The sequence below is a fragment of the Myotis yumanensis genome, unplaced genomic scaffold (genome assembly GCF_028538775.1).
Source record: "Myotis yumanensis isolate MYYU_CA2020_CCGP unplaced genomic scaffold, mMyoYum1.0.hap1 SCAF_8, whole genome shotgun sequence".
Lineage (NCBI taxonomy): Eukaryota > Metazoa > Chordata > Mammalia > Chiroptera > Vespertilionidae > Myotis > Myotis yumanensis.
The window spans coordinates 12,845,385-12,866,510 of NW_027223759.1; the positions used below are offsets into that span (position 1 = coordinate 12,845,385).

The 21,126-nt window shown below is 51.0% G+C and overlaps 1 protein-coding gene across 5 annotated transcripts in view; it reads left to right on the top strand.

Moving 5' to 3' along the window:
• NRP2 (neuropilin 2) overlaps window positions 1–21,126 on the top strand; it is a 119,167-nt gene that overhangs the window by 37,601 nt on the left and 60,440 nt on the right. For all 5 annotated transcript variants that reach the window (XR_011472383.1, XR_011472382.1, XM_070421940.1 and 2 more), the window contains exons 3-7: window positions 1,403–1,584; window positions 7,192–7,422; window positions 8,476–8,631; window positions 10,260–10,429; window positions 12,751–12,906. Coding sequence is in view for 3 of the 5 variants with exons in the window: in XM_070421940.1 (XP_070278041.1) it covers window positions 1,403–1,584; window positions 7,192–7,422; window positions 8,476–8,631; window positions 10,260–10,429; window positions 12,751–12,906 (895 nt within the window). In the remaining 2 variants the exon portion in view is untranslated. The remainder of the gene's footprint in view (window positions 1–1,402; window positions 1,585–7,191; window positions 7,423–8,475; window positions 8,632–10,259; window positions 10,430–12,750; window positions 12,907–21,126) is intronic.

The window sequence follows — 21,126 nt, forward strand, 5'->3', positions numbered from 1 at the left end:
AGCACAGTGGTTCTCAACCTTCTGGCCCTTTAAATACAGCTCCTCATGTTGTGACCCAACCATAAAATTGTTTTCGTTGCTACTTCATAACTGTAATGTTGCTACTGTTATGAATCGTAATGTAAATACCTGATATGCAGGATGGTCTTAGGCGACTCCAGTGAAAGGGTCATTCGACCACCAAAGGGGTCGCGACCCACAGGTTGAGAACCGCTGGTTTAGCAGGTTGATGCCAAGTAAATACACAGGGATGGAGAGGGAGATGATAGTTTTCAGTAAATAATGGTGGGGAGGGAGCTGGTAAGGAAATGTCCCACCTCGGCATTGGGACCCCAGAGAAGGAACCCAGTCAGGGCACAGTGACAATCCCCAGAGCGCACAGCAAGGCCGAAGGTGTGTGTCTGTGCAGAGAAAGTGTCGAAAGATGTAAGCCGTCCCACAGCCCAGCCAATGTCTGCTTAAAGCAGCGGTTCTCAACCTGTGGGTTGAGGGGTCTTTCCCCGCTGCCGGGCAGTTGGATTGTTTGAAATGAGCTCAGGCCTTGGTGGTGTAGGGAGGGCGGCCCCTGCCTCTTGCTGAGGCAAGGGTTATGTGCTCAGAGATGCTGGTCCCTGGGGACTCACCCCCTGCGTTGGGAGAAAGGTTTTTATTGCCTTATCTAACGTGAGGCTGATTCCTTTTAAAAATATGTTGTTGGCCAGACGTTGCTGATGTGAACTTTGCAGAGTCATCTCAGGGAGGGAGGGGGCCCATGTTTGGGGAGTCTTTGTCATGAATAAGTAAAGAGAAGAGGGAGGACCCATGAGAAAACCTAAATGTGGGGGAGGGAGCAGGAAAATAAAAATATCTCTGAAATATCCCCAGTGTGCCTGGCTCGGTGCCTAGCACCTTGCCTATGATTTTTTCATTCCATCTCTCTCCCAACCCCCTGAGGTGGGTATTTTTATCCCCATCTTCCAGATGAAGAAATGGATACTCAAATGGGTTAAGCAACTTGCAGTGATACAGAACTAAGAGGCAACGACCAAGATGCAGAAAGATCAAAATGGAAATAAAAATGGTTCTACAGAAGGAAGAAAAAAATGAAAAAAAAAATGTTTTTTTGAGATATTTGATAGACTGATGCTACTGCTCGTATGTGGGCAAGAGATAAGGCCTTGAAGTCTAGCCATCGGCCAAAGTGCTCATTCTCTGTGGCTTTAATAAAGCAATGCAACTTCCTGTGTGTGTGTTTGGTACTCTGCAAGCAAACACAGTGACCTTGTTTGAGCAATCCGAAACACCTAAGTGTCTAGAAATGAACGGAGAGAGTGCATATGCGCTGGAGTGAGACAAGGGGTCCTTCTCATCTCCTTAAGGTGGTCTTTTCTCACCTGTGCCCCTTCATGCCCTCCTCACCTAGGTATGACTTCATCGAGATCCGGGATGGGGACAGTGAGTCTGCAGACCTCCTGGGGAAGCACTGCGGGAACATCGCTCCGCCCACCATCATCTCCTCGGGCTCCGTGCTCTACATCAAGTTCACCTCCGACTACGCCCGGCAGGGTGCGGGCTTCTCCCTGCGCTACGAGATCTTCAAGACAGGTCAGTGCGGTCCTGGGTGGAAAGCGGGGACCTGGGCCTCTAAGAGAAGATGGGGCACCACCCTCTCTGTCTGGGGCACTGCCTACGGGAACTGTGTCAGAGTCGTGGGCTCACAGGCAGGCTGAGGGAGGGAAGAGAGGCTCCGGCGGACCTGGAGACAGACCAAGACGGAAAGCCAGTTATGTCATCATCCAACTGGTGAAGGCTATGTGCTGGGTGAGGCCTGACGGGCCGACAAGCTTTGTTTGTGTCACCGAAAGAGAAGGGGCACCAATTACATAGAAAACCACTGTTGGGGCCAATCTGATTCTTGTGTTTTTTAAAATCACACTAATCTTCATGGGAAAAAGCGAAACTCGGTTGACCTTCCTCCTAATTACTTCACGGTTTAATGTTGCCTTTATTTGGAATTACACGGAGCAGGAGGACATAATCTTTGTATTGTGTGGAGTCTCTAAAGATCTCAGTGTGGCCTACGCCCTCCCACTGGGGTCAGACAGTAGCTTTGAAATTCAGTTATGGCTCCTAGAAATTCCCCTCGCTGATCCACTTTTACCACTTCTACCCATCGAACCCCACTTCCTAAATGCCAACGAAGCTGACCCCAAAAAAGCAATAATAAAAAAAGAGGCAGAGAACGTGCACATCAAGCAGACTGCTCGCTTTCGACTAGCTCCCCCTTAGATTGCTGAGAGCATGGGCCAGTGCTTATGCCCATACCTGGGTAGAGCCAACTTTCATTCACAAGAGGCTGGTTCGGCATCCCCATTTCTGCTCTCCCAGCAGCGTGCCCTGCCCTCCGATATGTGAGCTCATGATCTTGAGGCTGAGTGAAGCTCATCTCCCAATTCTGCCCTGTCCCTTGGCCGCTCCGCCACCTAAGGGGCTCCCGCCCCATCGAAGGAGCGTGTTCCCCTCACCAGCCTAAGTTTTGCAGCCCGTGGATGGAGCTGGTGACAGGGGAGGCCTTGTCATCGAGAAGCCCAAGTCCGGCGCCTGTTGAGTTCAGTGTGAGGGGAGCTATTCATATATATTTTCTTTTTCACTAAACAGTTCTTGAAAGGAAGTGGTAGCTGCTGAAAGCACTTTTTATATCCACTCTGTCTAAATATTTGTTAAATTTGTCTGCCTGAGAACAGGAACGTAGAGTCTGACGAAGGGGTGGGGCCGAGGGAACTGTGTCAAGCCCGAGTGGGAGCCCAGACTCTCGCAGGCACAAGTCCCGAGAAGGTCCATCTGCTGTGGGTCATCACCCGCCTGACTCCATGAGGTCACGGGGACTGACAGTCCGTGTCCAGTGGCTCCAGGCTGGTGGGCAGTTCCTGAATCGCTTGATCCACAGTTCCCGAGTCCTGTGCAAGCTCAGATCACTGATGAAACGCTCATTGTAGCATTTCTGCTGAGAGCAGTGGGGAGCGAGGGCCGACCAGGGAATAAAAGAGTGTTCGCCCTCCTCTCGTGAGGGAGACAGGTGTGCCGACCCTCAGCACGTCCCAGAGGCACAGTAGACGTTGTTGGATGAATGTATGTAAATAGACATGTAAATGGAAGGAAGAACTATAATCTGAGGCAGAATGAGTAAGCGCTCAGGAAAGGTGTGACTGACACGCTGTGGTTGTGGAAATGAGGGCTCCATTGGGTGGCTTGGCAGGTGGAGAATCTGGGAAGTCTATTCGATAGCAAGGTCCCCAGGGCTCAGCTGTCACTCGGCTCCACTGTGCTGGCCGCGGGAGGGAAACAGCTTCAAGCAAGGTCTCCAGGGAGCTGGCCATGGGGCTGTCGCAACAAAATGAGCAGGACCGTTCAAGCTCACCTCCGTGTCATGCCTCCTGACTCAGTAGTTCACAGCGACGCTGCCACATTCTCCAGAAAGCCACAGAAAAGTGGATGTTAACGCTATTCAGATTTAAAGTTAAAAACACAGGAGGGTATTATATGCAGCATTGCTGTTTTGAGGACAGGCTGAGGTAGGATCTTTGCATGAGGCAGCGAGTCTGCATACTTCTTAGGAATAGGAGTGCCAGCCGAGAGAGGTGGCTTGGGCGTGGAGACGTGGGCAGCCCGCTTTCAGGACTGCCGTTGTCTGTACAGGAGGAAGGATGTGACTACAGTGGGAAGTATCCCTGCCCACAATGGCCATGCATCTGGGAAATGTAAGAAAGAAGACGAGGGCCCAGTGATTTCTCGGAGCCACTGCAACCCGCCATCATGTCCATTCCAAAGAGCAGCTCTGCGCATGAACGGCAACTCGGTATAAAGCACATACATGTGTGGGGGTGCAAACGTCAACATTCTTCCAGGCGCCGTGCCCTGCACCCACCGCTGGAATCTCGAGAGAAAATACACCATTTACATCATAAGCAGAACATGAAAGAAGCGCATGCATGTTCTAAAGAAATCTAAACACACACAGCTATGTCTGCTGGTCAGATTCGTAGAGAAAGAAGCGGGAGCCGTAAACACAGACACACATACCCACACAGAGGGCTCTGGAAGCCTTCGCCAGCACATCGCCCTGGCGAGACGGCTGCAAAAGGAGACTGACAGACACACACCCACCACTTGGGTACAGGCAGGGGCCATGTGGCTGAAGTGGGAGGCGCATGTCTGCCCTGAACGAAGTGGCTTATAAAGGAGTCTGTACATTACCAGACTCTCCACATGTAAAGGGGCAAACCAAAACAACTCGTAAACTCCAAGGCTCTCCAGCCCCCAAATCCTGGGCAGAACAGAGAAAGGAATTTTAAAATAACTTCAAATACAGCATTGGAGGCTTAAACCACTGGAAAATGTGGGGGTTTTTGTTTGTTTTTCTGGTGCTCCTTGGACCAACGTTCAAGATCAAGTTTTCTTTCCTGGTGCTGGGGGACGTTTTGGGAACTGAAATCTCTGGGGTCACTCACAGACAGAGAAAACCTGGAGTGCCTCCTCCCCCCACTCCCCGAACTGAGGAACTAGATTCACCTTCTGCCGTCAGGCCGAGCTTAGCTTCAGATAAATCCCACATGTTGTAAATAGCTTTGTGCGTACAGATTCTTCTTCCACTTGCCGGGTGACTGTAAAATTTACAGTGGGAAACCATGGAGTGCGCATTTTTCCTAGCGGAGTCCTTTGGTCTGAAATCATGCACTGCAGCTGAAATCCCCCGGCTCCTGGGGACAGTCTCAGCACTGAGGGAACTTGAGTATCTGTGGACGGAGATATTTTTCTGTCACCTCTAACCCTGTAACACATCACAGAAAAGGGCTCTTGGGTTAGGTAGTTATCTGCAAGGCTCAGCTTTTGTGTCAGGGATGTCACCCTGTTCTGAGATCTCTTCTCCACATTTGATTCTCAGCTGCCCGCTCTCCAACACTGTGACCGCGGTTTACATAACGAGATGGCACTCTAACAGACAAAGTCACGATGATAATGGATAAGTTTTGATTTTCCTGCATAAAAAGGATAAAACTGTTTGCCTACCTCATTCCAAATAAGGCAGGGGATATACCCATGTACAGCCACATGTCAGAGATAGATACACACTTTTTTCTTTTTTTTTTTAAAGAACGTCAGATTGAAAAATTCTGTGCCGTCAAATGCTGGCCTCAGAACCTGGAGACCGTGGGGGCTTTAGAAGCTCACATTCTCCCGGCCTCCCTCAGGCTTACTGGGTGTCCTTTGTGGAAGCCTCCACCACTGTTGGGAGGAACCAAAGAAAGATTCCACTATGAATTCCCCACTCCCGGGGATGGGGACTCCCTTCGCCTTGGAAGGGAGAGATGATAGAGCCACCTCTGGAAGGAAGGTCCATGCCCCTCCCAGCTCTGGATGCGTGCTGTGAAGAAAAGCTCTTTCCCTCTGGCTGAGTGGCCCGCATGAAGCAGGCCGCACAACACTAACCTTCTCAAAGGTCCTTTCGGCCCCAAGTCCTGCCAGCTGTCTTGGCCTCATCAAACTGCCTCATCTTGCCATTGAGGAGGCCTGGGAGCTGAGGGCTAGATGGTAACCAAAGCCAGGGACTTGCTAGGAAACTGGGGTGACATCCAGCTCCTCCCGCTGGCCCTGGCTGCCCATTGGGCTGCCCTGCCCCAGAATGATGGGATGAAGAGCTGCTAAGATGTGGCTCACAGAGACCACCCCCCCAACAAATCCTGAAGAGGCTGGCTCTCACCCCAGGTGTCCGGGCCCAGCTGCCAAAGCTCAGTGCTGGGTAGGTAGGGATGTTGGAATTTTCTGCCTGATGCCACCACCCCCGCTCATCTGCATGATACCTTTTCCAAGTCAGACTTTGCTGCTTTCCAGACAGTCATCATCAATAAAGAGACTCACGGAGGGGCCTCTGCAGGAGCTGCGGATAAAGACATCGCCCCAGGCCCAGATCCGCATATTGACATCGCATAGTTGCATTTCTGTGGGCTCCCAGGGGACACTTCCTGCCAGTAAACACCTGCTTTATTGAGGATTTGGGTGTGTTTTTTCTTCATGCTTAGAGGGCCTATTTATCCTCCTCATAAATCCTGCTTCTTTTTTTTTTTTTTTTTTTAATTTAAAAATCAGAACGTCGTGAAATCTATTCTACTTGTCCGGCAGTACCCACGCGGCATTAACTTGTCTCAGAGGGCGCCCTGTACATGTCATGTCCCGCGGGCTGAGTTGCATGTCCTGGGCCGTCTCTGGGCCTCCCCTGGCAGAGGGAGGCTGGGTCACAGTGCTCGAGGGCTCTGTGAATGTGACTCCACCTAGAGGCTTTAGGGGTAGGGTGGCTGTAATCCTGTCACAGCTCCCGCCGCCCGCCAAGCCCGCCCCGGGGTGCAGTGTGTGCCACATGTAATAAGGACGCCGCCCTGAGTCCCGAGAAAGCAGACACACAGCAAGGCCACCCCACAGAAAGGGGCCAGGAGCCTCCCCAGTGGCAGCACAGGGCCGCATTTTTCGAGACTTGCTGCCGAGCGGCCTTTCACAGCCCCAGCGCCCCGCTGTGATCCACCGGCTACAAACGTTGATTGTTCATTGTCTGGCCACTACAGAGCAGCTCGTTTTAATATAGTCATGACATGAATGAGACCCGAGCTCCCCTTTGCCCCTCCCCTGGGGCACCTTGGATCTTGGAGGGAGAAGGGGGCACTCGGTTGGCGCTGGTACAATAGGGGCTGTGTTGAGGTCAGCAATAAATAAGGGGTAACATTGTTTGCCCTGCTGGCAATCAGCAAGCCTTCCTTAAGGATTGAAATAACTTACATTTCTGGAGCAAGCAGCTGAGTAATTGAGAAAGAAGTCTCTGTTCCTCTTTTCAAGAGAATCTCTCTCTCTCTCTCTCTCTCTCTCTCTCTCTCTCCACACACACACACTTCCCCCCCCCCCCCCCAATTCCTCAATTACTATTCTTACTCTTACATGTAGAGCAAAACATTTCGCCTCCTTAATTTCTCTCTTAAAGAGGGTCCCGCTCACGGGCTTGACACATGAATGAGAAGAGTATGTTGCTTCAAGGGCCACTCCAGTGGAAACAAACACCCCATGAGTAGGGATTTAGGCCCAGGCATTTAAATAACTCATGTAACAGAGGCAGCTCAGACAGGCATCGTCTCCTCCTTTCTTAATGCTACGGTTCCCTTTGACATACAGGCTCCGAAGATTGTTCGAAAAACTTCACAAGCCCCAACGGGACCATCGAGTCCCCCGGGTTCCCCGAGAAGTACCCACACAACTTGGACTGCACCTTCACCATCCTGGCCAAACCCAAGATGGAGATCGTCCTGCAATTTCTGACCTTTGACCTGGAGCACGACCCCTTGCAGGTGGGAGAGGGAGACTGCAAGTACGACTGGCTGGACATCTGGGACGGCATCCCGCATGGTGAGTGCTGTCGCTGTCACCAGGCACTGCTCAGGAGCCTCTCCTGGGCCTGCTAATTGCTTTAGGAACAACAAAAATAGAGAGCGAGACTTCAAACCTCCTTCGGGTTTATATCTGACCCACCGTGACTTTCTTGTCCTATCCTACACCAAGGATGGTTTCAGAGATTGCAGAGGGGCAATCCTTTCTTGGAGACACTGGTTTGGAGAAGGATAGGAGGAGATGGAGGAGACACTTGGGTGAGGATGAGAAAAGCTATCGGTGATGCTCTTTTCTCCTTCATGTTGTCAGGATTCCATAGGAAATGACTCCGTGGCTACCCTCTGTGCCCAGATAGGACTCTCAAGCCGGATTGATGAGGTGTAAATCCCACTCTGCTTATTAGTGGCTCTGCAACCTTGCACAAGCTGCTAACCTATCTGTCGTATCTGTATAAATTAGCTGCTGTTGTCATCATTATTATTACTATAATTCCATTATTATTAATTTAGTCATAGATGTCAAAAGGGCACATCACCCAGGCCAAGAGGAACCAGGGACCTGTACTTCTCAGCAGGAGACCAGCATAAGGCTTGGGAATAGTCTGTATCAGTGAGGAAACCAGGCTTTCTCTTTGGTAGTCATTCTAAGTGTTCTGCCCCATAACAGAGACTCGACAGCTAAGCAGTTTCATTTCCTGAGAAAAATACAAGATTTAGTCATAAAACTTGGGTTGAAGCTCTGTTATTTCCTTCTTGTCTGAACAACGAAAAGTCACGTGACCTCTGGGAGCCTCGATCCTTTCTTCTGTAGAGCAGGCGTTATAATGGTACCTTTCCTGCCCATCTCCCAGGGCTGTGAGAACAGAATGGGGCAGGTCAGTGAAGAGACCCTTTACGGTGCAGGCAAAATATTAGACATCGTTCTTAAAACATATCTTCGGTTGTTCTTTTACGCCAAGGCATACAAAGTGAGGCCCCATTGAAAGGCTTGCGTTGTGGGGAAGCAGGACATACTGAAAATGGAGTTTGACCGTTCCGTATCTGTTGCCCTCTCTTTGTTCTGCATATCCAGTGGGTCCCCTGATCGGCAAGTACTGCGGGACCAAGACACCCTCTGAACTACGTTCGTCGACAGGGATCCTCTCTCTGACCTTTCACACGGACATGGCGGTGGCCAAGGATGGCTTCTCTGCCCGCTACTACCTGGTCCACCAAGAACTGCTAGAGAGTGAGTTGGCTGGTTGGGAACCTCTGTCCTGTCCCTTCCTCAGAGGAGGGAGGGCGTGCTGACCTCTCCAAGACCAGGGGCCTGGCAGGCATTCTGCAGAACTTGCGTTGGCATCTGAGTTCAGAGTATGGGAGCTGTGTCCTCTTGTTAGGCAAAGATGAATGAAAACAGAACACATGTCCATCCGGGTGCTCGTTTCTTTAAAGGAAACAAATAATATGTGTACCAAGAATCAGTTATTCCCAGGGAAAGTTACGGGAGCATCTCAAGTTTTCTCATCTATAAATAAAAGGGAGGTTAGTTAGGATAGCTATATAAAATTCCCCCTGTGCTAACATTGAGTCTGGGACCCTTTTTCTTCCTCTCCAAGCCTCGGTGACCATTGTCAGAAGCAGCAATTTTAAATCTCTCTCTATATTTTGACTTCTCTGGCCCCGGGTAGAGCTTATCCCACACTTCCCTTCACACTTCCAGTACACGCAGCCTTCTGAGCTCCCGCTACGTGCCGGGCACTGTGCACAGCACAACATGCAGCTCTGAGCCCAGTGCTGTGGACTTGCTATCTGGGCCATCAGTCTCCTGCCCTGAGCTCCATCTTCATATCCGCTCCTCCTGTGATGTGCTTCAACTGCGCTCCCATTTCCCATTAGAAACCCAGATGATAACCTGAGGACTGAAGGAGCACTTGAAGGATGGTTAGAGCAGGGGAAGTCCGCCATGGTTGTAGACACATACCCCATGCTTACCTATAGGCACGGCAGCCTGGCCTGCTGCAAAGTCGATGGGTTTTATTCTGGGATTTTTTTTTTTCTTCAAAGGGCTCATAAATATTGAGTGACAAGAAAGTAATATTGCAGTTTGCACCAAATTCTGCAAATGGCCAGAGCCGTCGTAAAACTAAACAGGTCTGAAACCTGAAAAGCTTGCTGGTCCTTATCAGACACATGCACACACAAATATTGACCGGTGTCTGCAGTATCCATGGGAAGGGCAGCAATTGAACTGATGGCACAAGGTCAGAGTAAGGGACTTCGGGGTCCATCTGCCCAGACAGGTGGTTCGGGGGAAGGGAGAGTGACATGCACATGCTTACAGAGAGGTCTCCTGAAGACAGGTACCTGTTGCTTTGTAATGTCTGTCTTCTGTGCTAGAACTCATGAGACACTGGAGTGAAAGAGACGAAGAAGCAAAAGATGCCTTCTGGGTGTTTATTAATGAGGCAGGCTTCCCACGATGTATCAGCCCACCCAAATTGCCACAGTCTATCACACATGTACCTGTATTTCAATCCGTGGTGCATCTGGCGTCTGTGAGCATCTGTAGCCTGCAGCACTAACAGTTCTTGTGCTTTGGATTGTATTTTTAATTTGTATGATGATTCTTATTTATCCACAGCCTGATTTCTTTTAGGTCCAATTTAGTTTCTTTCAGACCCAGAGGGGTTGTCAAGCTCTAGGACTTGGTGTAGTTTTTTTTGTTTTGTTTTTAACATGGGAGTGTATAATTAGGTCTTCAAGATGAGAGAGTGCCTGCGAGGACTTGTCCCAAGAAGGGAGGTGTGTTTTGCGAGTCCCAAGGGTATGAGATTGAGATGCCTAACTCTGTGCTTGACCATCTTCGCTCCCCAGACTTCCAGTGCAATGTCCCCCTGGGAATGGAGTCCGGCAGGATTGCTAACGAGCAGATCAGTGCCTCCTCTACCTACTCTGATGGGAGGTGGAGACCTCAGCAAAGCCGGCTCCATGGTGATGACAATGGCTGGACACCCAACTTGGATTCCAACAAGGAGTATCTCCAGGTACTTGCTCAGCTATCAGAGGGTGTGCAGGGTGTGTGTGTATTGGTGGGCAAGGGGGGTGGCTCCTCATCTAGAGTGGACAAAGGGCAAAAAGAAAATAAACACAGTGTCCTTGAGAACACCATTCACTCATCCATCCATCCAAACAGACACACGTGCCGGCATGAATAGGCTGTGCAGGCACCGTGCTGAGTGCTGGGCTAAATGACGAGTAAGATCAACACTGACCTGCTCCTGGGAAGCTTACCCGCCCTTGGGGACGCTGTTTGGCCGAGATGCTGTTTGCCCTGTCGCTATAGACATCCAAGGAACCGTCTATGAGCAGTTCCAGGTCTTCCTCATCCTTGGCACAGGGAGGCATCAGAAATGTGATGGGGGGGAGGGCGTGGTGGGCGTCTTTCTAAGGTCACGCTTGTGAGTCGCTAGCTGAGCAGGGCAGCTTCCCATGATCCTTGCTGTTCGGAGGAGCCCTGCCAGGCAGGGTTTGCACATAGCTCTCAGAAGAGCACCTGGGGAATGTCAGCACCGGGAATGGCACTCTGGTTGCCCGGCTGCTCTGCAGCATCTTCTCAGACTACTGTTTGCTTCCCTTCCGAATAAGACTTGCCGTCACGTTAAGTAATCCTCCCTTGCATGACAGACGTGTCCAGTTTTCATCCCCAGAGAAGAGCAAGCTGCTAGTTCCCTGCTTGAGCAAGGCCTCGTGACTCACAGCAGACAGCTGTGTGACCAACTGACAAGCCTGTCTTCGCTCGGATGCCACACGGTGACCTCTGCTCTGAGAAGGACATGGCAGAGCACACACTGGGGAAGGGAGAAAGACCACTGAGAAACTTTCAGGGAGGCACTCACAGCACAACCCGAAGGCCATTTGTCACTATCTGCCCTCCAAAAACCTTCCTCATCCTGCAAAGCTTCCAGAAAGTTCTCCCTTATAATGGGCATCCCATTGATCATACCTTGAGTTCTGGTCCTTAATCACATACTTTCTCTTACCGCCAACCACCTGTTTATCATGCACCGATACCGCACTGGGTGCTTCTGTTGAATACTTACTAGTGCTGAGCGCATGTGAAGTAGCCAGTAAAGGCTTGCTGGGTCAAATTTTACCAGTGTGTGCTGGCTAAATTTTGATCACTTGGAGATTACCATTAAGAAACGCTGTGGCCCTAGCTGGTTTGGCTCAGTGGGTACAGCATCGGCCCGTGGACTGAAGGTTCGATTCTGATCAAGGGCACATACCTCGGTTGCAGGCTCAGTCCCCAGCCCTGGTTGGGACATGTGAGGGAGGCAACCAATCAATGCGTCTCTCTTACAGCGATGTTTCTCTCTCTGTCTCTCCTCGTCCCTTCCATCCTCTCTAAAATATTAATGAAAAAATATCCTCGGGTGGGGATTAACAAACAAACAAAATGAAAAGAAACACTGTGGCCAGCAAAAGAATGACATCCAGCAATTTCCAAATGGGTTTGGTGTTGTAGGAGGGGAGGTGCCTCAAAATGTTGGCCATCCTCCTCATGGATCAAAGGTCAGGTCTTGGTGCATAAGCCTAATTGCTTGGGCAGACTCTGCATGCCCTTTGACCCCTTACTGACCTGAGCAACTAAATACACAATGGAGTGAGGGACGGAGGGGAGGGGAGACAGACCTGAGCTGAGATTTTGCAACTCGGGCATCGTAAGTGAATTGGATTGAATTGCACTGGATTGGAGTGGATTGGATTGGATTTAGCCATTGTTCCTTTAAAGCAGAATCTGCTTTGGCCATCCAAGGCAGGCTGCTGTTTAGTAAGAAGGGGTCATGCTTCTAGACATTCAACGATTCCCTTAAGATTAAACTTAATACTATCCATTCAGATTTGCAAAAAGAGAGAGAGATCATCGTTACGATTTCAAAGGTGTCCTATTTAGTGTCAAATAAGTTGAGTTTCACTGTCTAGTGCAGTGATGGTGAACCTTTTGAGCTCAGCGTGTCAGCATTTTGAAAAACCCTAACTTAACTCTGGCGCTGTGTCACATATAGAAATTTTTTGATATTTGCAACCATAGTAGAACAAAGACTTATATTTTTGATATTTATTTTATATATTTAAATGCCATTTAACAAAGAAAAATCAACCAAAAAAATGAGTTCGCGTGTCACCTCTGACACACATGTCATAGATTCGCCATCACTGGTCTAAGTGCAATTGCAAATTGGCCCTTAATCACTGATACGTCTGAGTGATCATAGACACAGGTTGTGAGCTGCGTATGACCATTGTGTCCTTCGAAGAAAAAGCAAGACGCTGCCCCCCTTACGTCCCCGCCTCTCTTCCTCAGGTGGACCTGCGCTTTCTCACCATGCTCACGGCCATTGCAACGCAGGGGGCGATTTCCAGGGAGACCCAGAATGGCTATTATGTCAAATCCTACAAGCTGGAAGTCAGTACTAATGGTGAAGACTGGATGGTGTACCGGCATGGCAAAAACCACAAGGTAAACCCCGTTTCCCCACCTCACGGGCATGCTGGGACGGAGCAGGACAGGCGGGGAGAGAGGAGCTTCCAGGCAGCTCCACGCGGGGAAGGAGTCTTGTTCAGTGCAGCTCAAATAACTGATGGAGACATGGGAGATGCTGGCCCGGAAAATACTCTTCCTTATGCTAAAGTGATTGGAAAATACCATTTCTCCAACAACCTGGCTGCTATTGCATCCTGCAGAGCAGAGAGAGAGAGAGAGAGAGAGAGAGAGAGAGAGAGAGAGCGCACTTGCAGAGTGCTCTCTGACTGCAAATGAAGGAGAAAATCTGTTCCCAGTCCTAGTCTCCCCACACAGGATTCATTGAGCATTTATGGCCGGAGTCCCCTCCACACGCTGGGTTAACAATCACAAAACCACAGGAACCGGCAGTTCAGGAGTTACCGAGGTCTGGCAATGAAAGGGCACAAATCCTGAGAGGGAATCACAATGTCCCAAAGAAGAAAGAGGACAATAAATAGAGAGGAGAAATCCATGTGTCGGGATGGCATCTGAACAGGCAGCCCTGCTTGGCACAGAGCAGTGAATTCTCTCTCTCTCTCTCTCTCTCTCTCTCTCTCAGCTGGGCCTTCAGCATCGAGGGCTCACAGAGGTGTGGCTGGGCGGGTGATGTGGGGCTTTTGTTGGACATATGGACGGCTGTCTGGCGCTCAGAGTTCTGAAGACACGTGGCATTCTGGCGCTGGCAATGTGGCTGTGCGCTCCGGGCCTGGGGCCTTATTGGCTGGTGGGCTCACCTGGGTGGGGGAGCTCTGGTATCACTGATTGGCCCGAGGCCCAGAAGGAGCATGCTCACCCTTCTCTGGAGGGGACTGGGGACAGAGGGAAAGGGGTCCCCTCTCTAGGGCTATTGGTCCTTCGGGTTGTGAAGGGTCGAATGGGACACAGACCTAGAGAAGCCAAAGGCCTTTCCCAGCAGCCCCCTCCACTCGTCACTGACCCCAGGCAGCTGGCTCTTGCCATGCAGCTGGAAACCTTGGGCCCAGAAAACCCTGAGCTATAATGTTGGTGGCACCGTTTCACTCGGGAAATGTGAGATTTTAAAAGAGTGGATTTTTTTTTTTTACATCAAAATTGCCATAGTAACATGGCACCATTCATCTGAAAACCATGGCTTCTCAATATTACTAGGCATCAATGCACACAGACACAGGAATTCCCCACTTCACAGATAAAGGGGGCGCGCAAAAGACGCCCTCACCCTGACGCATAGGGCCAGGTCTGGTTTCTCACTGACTTTGTCTGTTGTGGAAAGAGCTGTCAAATAGCACTTGGAAATGGCAAGCCTGGGTGGGCACTGGGGGCTGGGAGTGCTGTGCACCGAGTCTCCCCCCACCCCCCACTCATTTTCATGCCTTCTTTCTCCACCCACCCTTTTCAGTAAGAAACTGGTAGAACCCAGGGCTTCGCCAGGTAGACGAGGGCCGGCAGCTGGGTAGCGGCTTGTCTCGGGGTGGGGGTGGGGGGGTAGGGGGGAAGGACGAGGAGGCTCACCTGACCGCCGCCCTGTCCAGGCTCAGTGACTAAGCAGCGCGGGCCAGAGGGATCCTGTAGCATAAGCTGATTTTAAGAGCATGCAGATGGACCGGATGCTATTTAAAACACCATTTGTAGGGACTCTGCTTTTGGAAATACCTTAGCGCTGCACATTTTGATAGAATGCTGTCCTCCCTGGCTTTATCCCTGGTATTCGTGCTGCAGGGGAGATGTTCCTGCGAATTGAATTTTGCTTTCTGGGCGCCTTTAGAATCATTCTCCTCAACTTTTTCATATTGGATCTCTCTCTCCTCCTCCTCCTCCTCCTCCTCCTCCTCCTCCTCCTCTTCCTCCTCCTCTTCCCACCCTTGGCTAAAATTTCCCCCAAGTAGCCAAGGGATAATTTGTTTTTGTTTTGTTATTGTCTGGTTTTTAGTAAGTCAGTCCTGCCCACATAAAGGCACTGGGGCAGAGGAGTAGCATGGCTGTCCCCCTTAGAAATTCATCCTCTTGGCACCTACAAGGAGGCGGGAGGATGCAAAGCCTGCCAATTGGACATTGCCCCCTCCCTCCGCCCCCTCGCCCCTGCGGTGTGGCAGGCAACTGGGGAGACTGCTGGGCCCTCCCCTCCACGGGTGATCTCCCTGCTCCTTCATTAGCAGATCTACCTCCCAGACGGCGGTATTTAACGTGCAGATTCCATACCGTTCAGGAGCCTCACGGCTCTCTGGGCTGTGCGGGGTGAAATCGCTGAGGGGACCATGCCAAATAGATTTGTCAAGTCTGCTGCAGTCTGATTTGATGCCACGAAGGGGAGGCGGGGTGAGGAGGGGACTTGGGGGCAGTGGAGGGAGCCGCTTCGTCTATGCCGGGCGCTACCGCTGAGCCTTTCTTTGTAGCTGCTGGATGGTGGGCGCCGTGCCAAGCTCACTGTGCTAAGTAGTAGCTGGAAAGCCAAATTCAGACAGCAGGACCTGTGAGCAAAGCGTCGCCGAGATGGAGGCGGCAGCCGGCTCTGCTCTGTGGGCAGGGGGAGGGTTCGCAGATGCAGACCAGTGCACCGGGTGTGAAGGGGGAGGCGGGGTGGTGTTTGGGGCAGAAATGTGGGAACCTGATTTTATCCCCTGCACACCAATACAATGGACCAAAGACCAGGGAATTGGGGAAACTGGAGAAAAACAAGATTAATGAGCCTCGAGGTGATGGGGGATGGCCGTGCTATTTCCTTGCAAAACACTGTTTAAAAATTAGACCCAGGCTGGGCTAAGTCGCGGACTGGGCCTGTCGGGGAAGGAAGTGAGGAAAACTCAAGGACTCTTGTCCAGCCTCCCCCAGCCCAGAGCAGCTTCTTCTTAGTCGCTTTCCATCCAACAGGTAGTGGTGAGGTTGCCTGAGAGAAAGGCATGACACTGTAGCCGTGGTTAGGGCGAGCATCCCCCTTCAATACGTGGCACGGTTATGCAGGCCATATGCACAGCACATTCCCCAGTCCTTCTCCATCCCACATGCCATAAACATGGAACCTATGATTTTCCTACAGGGCGGGTCCTCCTTATGCACATTTATGGCGTAACCACAAGGCTCGGAGCTCGGCCGCCTGCTGGAGCCCATACCCAGCCCATGTGCTCCCTTAGATTACACAAATTGCTTCCCATAGATTTCCTCAGAAACCACAAGCAGAAAACGGCTGCTTTTGGTTTCCCCAGCTGTATTAATAACACCCCAAACATAGGCAGAGTGTTGTAAATACAACAGTGGACGGTTCGCGGGTGTGTCTATAATTATAGGCGCAGTGGTGCACACATACAGCCAGGGAGAGGCGTGGAGAGAGAGAGGGAGGCGCTGGAAGGCAGGAGGCCTTGGCTGAGCTCCTGCTCACCTTGGAGATGCCGGTTCAGAGTCTGCACTGGAGGGAATGAGGCCAGGACCGGTGTCAGGACAGGGGGACAGAGGCCGTTGCCCGTATATGTCTAAGCAAAAGCCCCAGCCTGCAGGCCTCCCTTATTCGGTAAATGTGGGCAACTCCCCTGTTGACACAGCTCTGGGTACCTTCCTCTTGGTCACAGTGCTGCTGGGCTATTCTGATGTATTTCGAAGAAGTTCTAGCTAAAAGAGAAAGCCAAGGGGGTTAAATAGATCCTGATGACCACACTGAGGATGGGAGGGTGAGACTGGGATGAGGAAAGGTTTGGGTCTGAGGGTGTTTAGAATGGCCCCCTGGTGAGTGGGAGAAACGCCCTACGCTTGACATATTAATGTAATGATGACCTCCAAGGGGCTCGGAGAACCCTCAGGCACCGACTTACTCACTTCGGAACTTAACAGGGTTTCAAAGACTGTGGACTTGAAACGCTGAGACAAGTCATTTGCCCCTGAGACGTGGGGAACCGGGCGGTCCCTGCCGAAGGCACCTGGTCACCGGGCTCTGATCCCCAGCAGGTGTTCTCACAGTCTGGCCCATGCCTTGCTCACCACCTTGCATGCAGAGGGAACTTCGTCTAGAGGTCAGGAGGGGTGCCTTTTCCTGGAGAGCCTGTTAGGGAGATCTGAAGGCAGGTCACGTCTGGACAGCGTGGCCCGGAGGGTCAGGCTCTGCGCTGCAGAGTTTGGGCCCCATCCTAGAATCCTGAGGATGTAGAGTAGAAAGAAGTTGCTTTGCGTTTGATTTGGCCACATCCCTCGAAAACAAACAAACACCCCCACTTCAAAAATCCTCTGTCCTAGATTTGTTTTCTAAATTAAACCAAATCACTTGGAAAGCCGTTGGGGAATTTGAAAACCTCTGCGAAATGATCAGAGACTGGGGAGGAGAGAGAGTGGTGTTGGGAAACCAGACTCCCCAAACTCACAGGTGGAACCACATGGCGTCTATTCTGAGATGATGCACCGGGTGACCTTGATTGCCAGGTGACCTTGCAGATCTCCCTGAGCAGCTCTGTGCCTCAGTGTTTCCATCCGCCCAGATGGAATGGTGCCCCGGCTGCTGCTGGCCCAGCACCTTGGGATCCGCAGATGGAAGGCTCTCTGCCGACATAATTAATGTATTAGACCCACAAAGCTCTTCGTGAGCAGAAGCAAGTTATCCATTTAAAAAGTAACAAGGCCCCATGGGATATTTATCTGCCTCTTTTAAAATCCGAGGTCTGGGCGGGGCCTTATAAGTCATCCAGACCTCTCCTTGCATCCGATGGGGCCTGAGATGGTAACCCGCTTAGCCTCATTCTCCTTTTAGGGTGCAATCAATTCCTCCAATTAATAACTTTGAATTCTCCAAAAACACCTTTTTGCTAAACCTCCTAGTGGATGACTGGCTTCCCCTTATCCTTTCAGTGTTGTAATTGTGTTTGTTGTGTATAAGATTAGGGCAGTGACTCAAACCATCAGCCAGCCATGGCATCAGCCTTCAGAGTCGGGGCTCTGATTGCATCGTCTCACCAGGGCTATGCGTATTCAGAAGAGGGCTGGTGCCCTTTCCAAATTCAAGTCCCCCCGTGTCTCTGCCCCCCTCAATGACAACAGAGAAGAATCCAGGGCCCTGGGTAATTAAGTTTGTCCCTTATCCGTTCGCCCTGGGATGAGCTCAGACCTTTAGCCTCTCCACTTAGGAAGCTCAAGGGAAAATTTCATTATACATAAGCTTGGAACCTTTTCTCTCTCGGGCTCCCATGGCTGGCTTCACCCAGCTCCCACGGGTGCGGAATTGTCTCCGGGAGCTGAGACCAGCAACCTCGCCGTTTTCCTTCTCCCGTTTGCTGAGATTCCCCTGGAAGAGAAATGAAAGAGTCAGAGAGGCTGAGGGCCTCCCTCCCTGTACCCTTTGCTTTCTCGTCTGCCCACCTGAAAGTTAAAAAAAAAAGTGGCAATGCCCGGCTGGCGTGCTCAGTGGTTGAGCGTCAGCCTAGGAACCAGGAGGTCAGTGTTCAATTCCCGGTCAGGGCACATGCCCGGGTTTCGGGCTCGCTCCCCAGTGTGGGGTGTGCAGGAGGCAGCCGATCAGTGATTCTCTCTCATCATTGATGTTTCTCTCTCTCCCTCTCCCTTCCTCTCTGAAGTCAATAAAAATACTTTCAAACGTGGCAATGCCTGTTTTAGGAGGTTTTCCGTGTGGAGAGCCCTTCGCAGTTAGAAGGTCAGTTTCTCCCCCGCTTTGCAGGAGGATGTTGGCCATCGCCTCCAGCCCTGCATTGCTCTGATGCTCCCTCTCCCCCACCCCATCTCCTCCAGCCCCAAATCCCTGAGCGGCCCTCCACTCCTCTCCTCCTGATGCTTTCCTGTCTCAAATCCTGAAACCCTAATCCTGTTAGTATGTATGTTCCAGGGCTCAGCGTCTCCATGGGGGTAACATAATCCTGCAGTAAATCTAGCAGCCCCACCAGGCACACACAGATGGGGATGCACACATTCTCCCCACCGCCCCCCCACTCCACCGCCCCCCCACCTCCCCAACCTCCCACCCCCAGGCAGAACCCCTCCCCCCCCCCCCCCCCCCGCCCCAGGGCCCCGCCCCACACCCCGTGACACGCTCCTGCCTTTCTGTCTCCTCCTTCACATCAGCAAAACAGCTTGATGACAAAAACAGCCCTAAAGTGAAGGAGGAGCAGGCAGGAGGGCATCGTGGTCATAAGTGAGCATTTGGTGGTGCGGGAGCGTCGTCGCCCCACCTCCATCCTTACCTTCACTGACGTCCCTTCTGACTCGCATCTGGCTGGGTTCCCACATCTACTAGAATGAAAGCAGCTTAAACCAAATTTTATAGTCTTTAAGGAAGAGTTTTAAGAGAGAAATGTCAGGACCGTGATTTACAAAAAAAGTGGGGGGATGTCTGTTACTTAACATCATTTTCCCTGAGTGCAACAGCCCCCCCTCCTTCCATGCACGTACACACACCGCCCCTTGCCTGTTTGGTGCAACAAATTAATTAAACAGGATGGCATTCATTGATTAACAATGTAGTTATTTATTTTTTAAAATATATATTTATGGATTTCAGAGAGGAAGGGAGAGGGAGAGAGAGAGAGAAACATCAATGATGTGAGAGAATCATTGATGGGTTGCCTCCTGCACACCCCACACTGGGGATCGAGCCCACAACCTGGGCATGTGCCCCAACTGGGAACGGAACCATGATCTCCTGGTTCATAAGTCAATGCTCAACCACTGAGCCACGTCGGCCGGGCTAACAATTTATTTTTACATGGGGATTCGATAGCTGGTTTTAGAGGAAATGCAGGGGGAGGGGGTGGAGAGCGAAGACGGGCCCTGAGCTGAGGATGTGTCGGTGCAGTTGTTTCTGAGACGAATCTTTAACAGGTGCTGCTCCTGGCTTCCCCCGTTTCTGCCCTTCATTCCCACCTCCCCTCTTTTCCGCCTGCCTCATCCTCCTCCTCCTTCGGTGTCTGTGCCAAGTAGATTGAAAAGGAGAAGTTTGGGCGCAATGAAACATTTATTAGTGGAGAGAAGTATTTTTTATTTTGTTAAAGAAAAAAGTGGAAGACTGTCTCCTGCACACTTTCTACCTCAGGGCCCCAGCGCTGTGCTGGCTTTGAAAAATTTCCTGCTTTCTCTGCAGTCCCTGGAGCGGGCTGCGTTCAGATATTTACAGCGAAGTAGAAACAAACTGTAGGTCGCACCATAGGTAATGAAGAGACAGGCGTGCGCAGCCTGAATACCGACGCCCTGTGCGAAGGGGAGGCGGTGGCCACACCCAGAGCCTGCATCTCCCGCCAGGGCCTGCTCGCTGAGCAAGGTGAACAGCCAGGTAACACCGTGAGCCTTCACCCCAAGGCCTTGGTGGACGGGGCATCGCCACCGTCCTGGGCACCTGGATGTTGATGGCAGACACTAATGGCTGTAAGACAGGGACTGAGGCCCTAGCCAGTTTGGCTCAGTGGATGGCGTGTCAGCCTGCAGACTGAAGGGTCCCGGATTAGATTCCAGACAAGGGCACATATCTGGGTTGTGGGCTCGATCCCCAGGAGGGAGCATGCAGGAGACACCAATCAATGAGTCTCTCTCATCATTGACGTTTCTATCTCTCTCTCCTTCTCCCTTCCTCTCTGAAATCAATAAAAATATATTTTAAAAAAGAAAAAGAAAGGGACTGAGGCCCGGCAGGAAATCCCCCAGCCCAGAGGCCTCCGAGGTAGGCAGGCCGAAACACTCACTGTTCTCAGCCAAAGTCACTGCAGTAGAGTGATGCTTTCTGGGGCGATATTTCTATATAGATAATGCCCTTTATTTTACATAGTATTACAGTCCATGCGCTATGAGCTCTCAGGCATGGTCAAACATGTTGATTTTCTTTTCCTGGTTTGGACGGGGCACAGTATAGATAATAATACAACTGGGGTGTTGGATAGCAGCCAGCGTAATTGGCAGGTGCCCCCTCCCCCAGAGGTGCAAATCAGAAAATCCACGAGGTGCTGCTGGTTTCAGATTCTCTCTCACGGAAAATAAACCAAAGGTCTCGAGAATCAATTGGAAAGTGTTGGATTATGTTCAGTATTCAGCGAGGCACCAAATGGATTATCCAAACCACTTTGTGCCCTGAATTGTTTTTCAGACTTGGTTTTACAGAGATACATTTGAAGAAATCTTTATGCTCAACAGAGCTTTTATAGCTATATCCTATATAGGTTTGTTTGGTTTTTTTCTATTCCCACTTCTTCAGGAAGCGAGGGTCACCTTGAGCATATTTCTGGT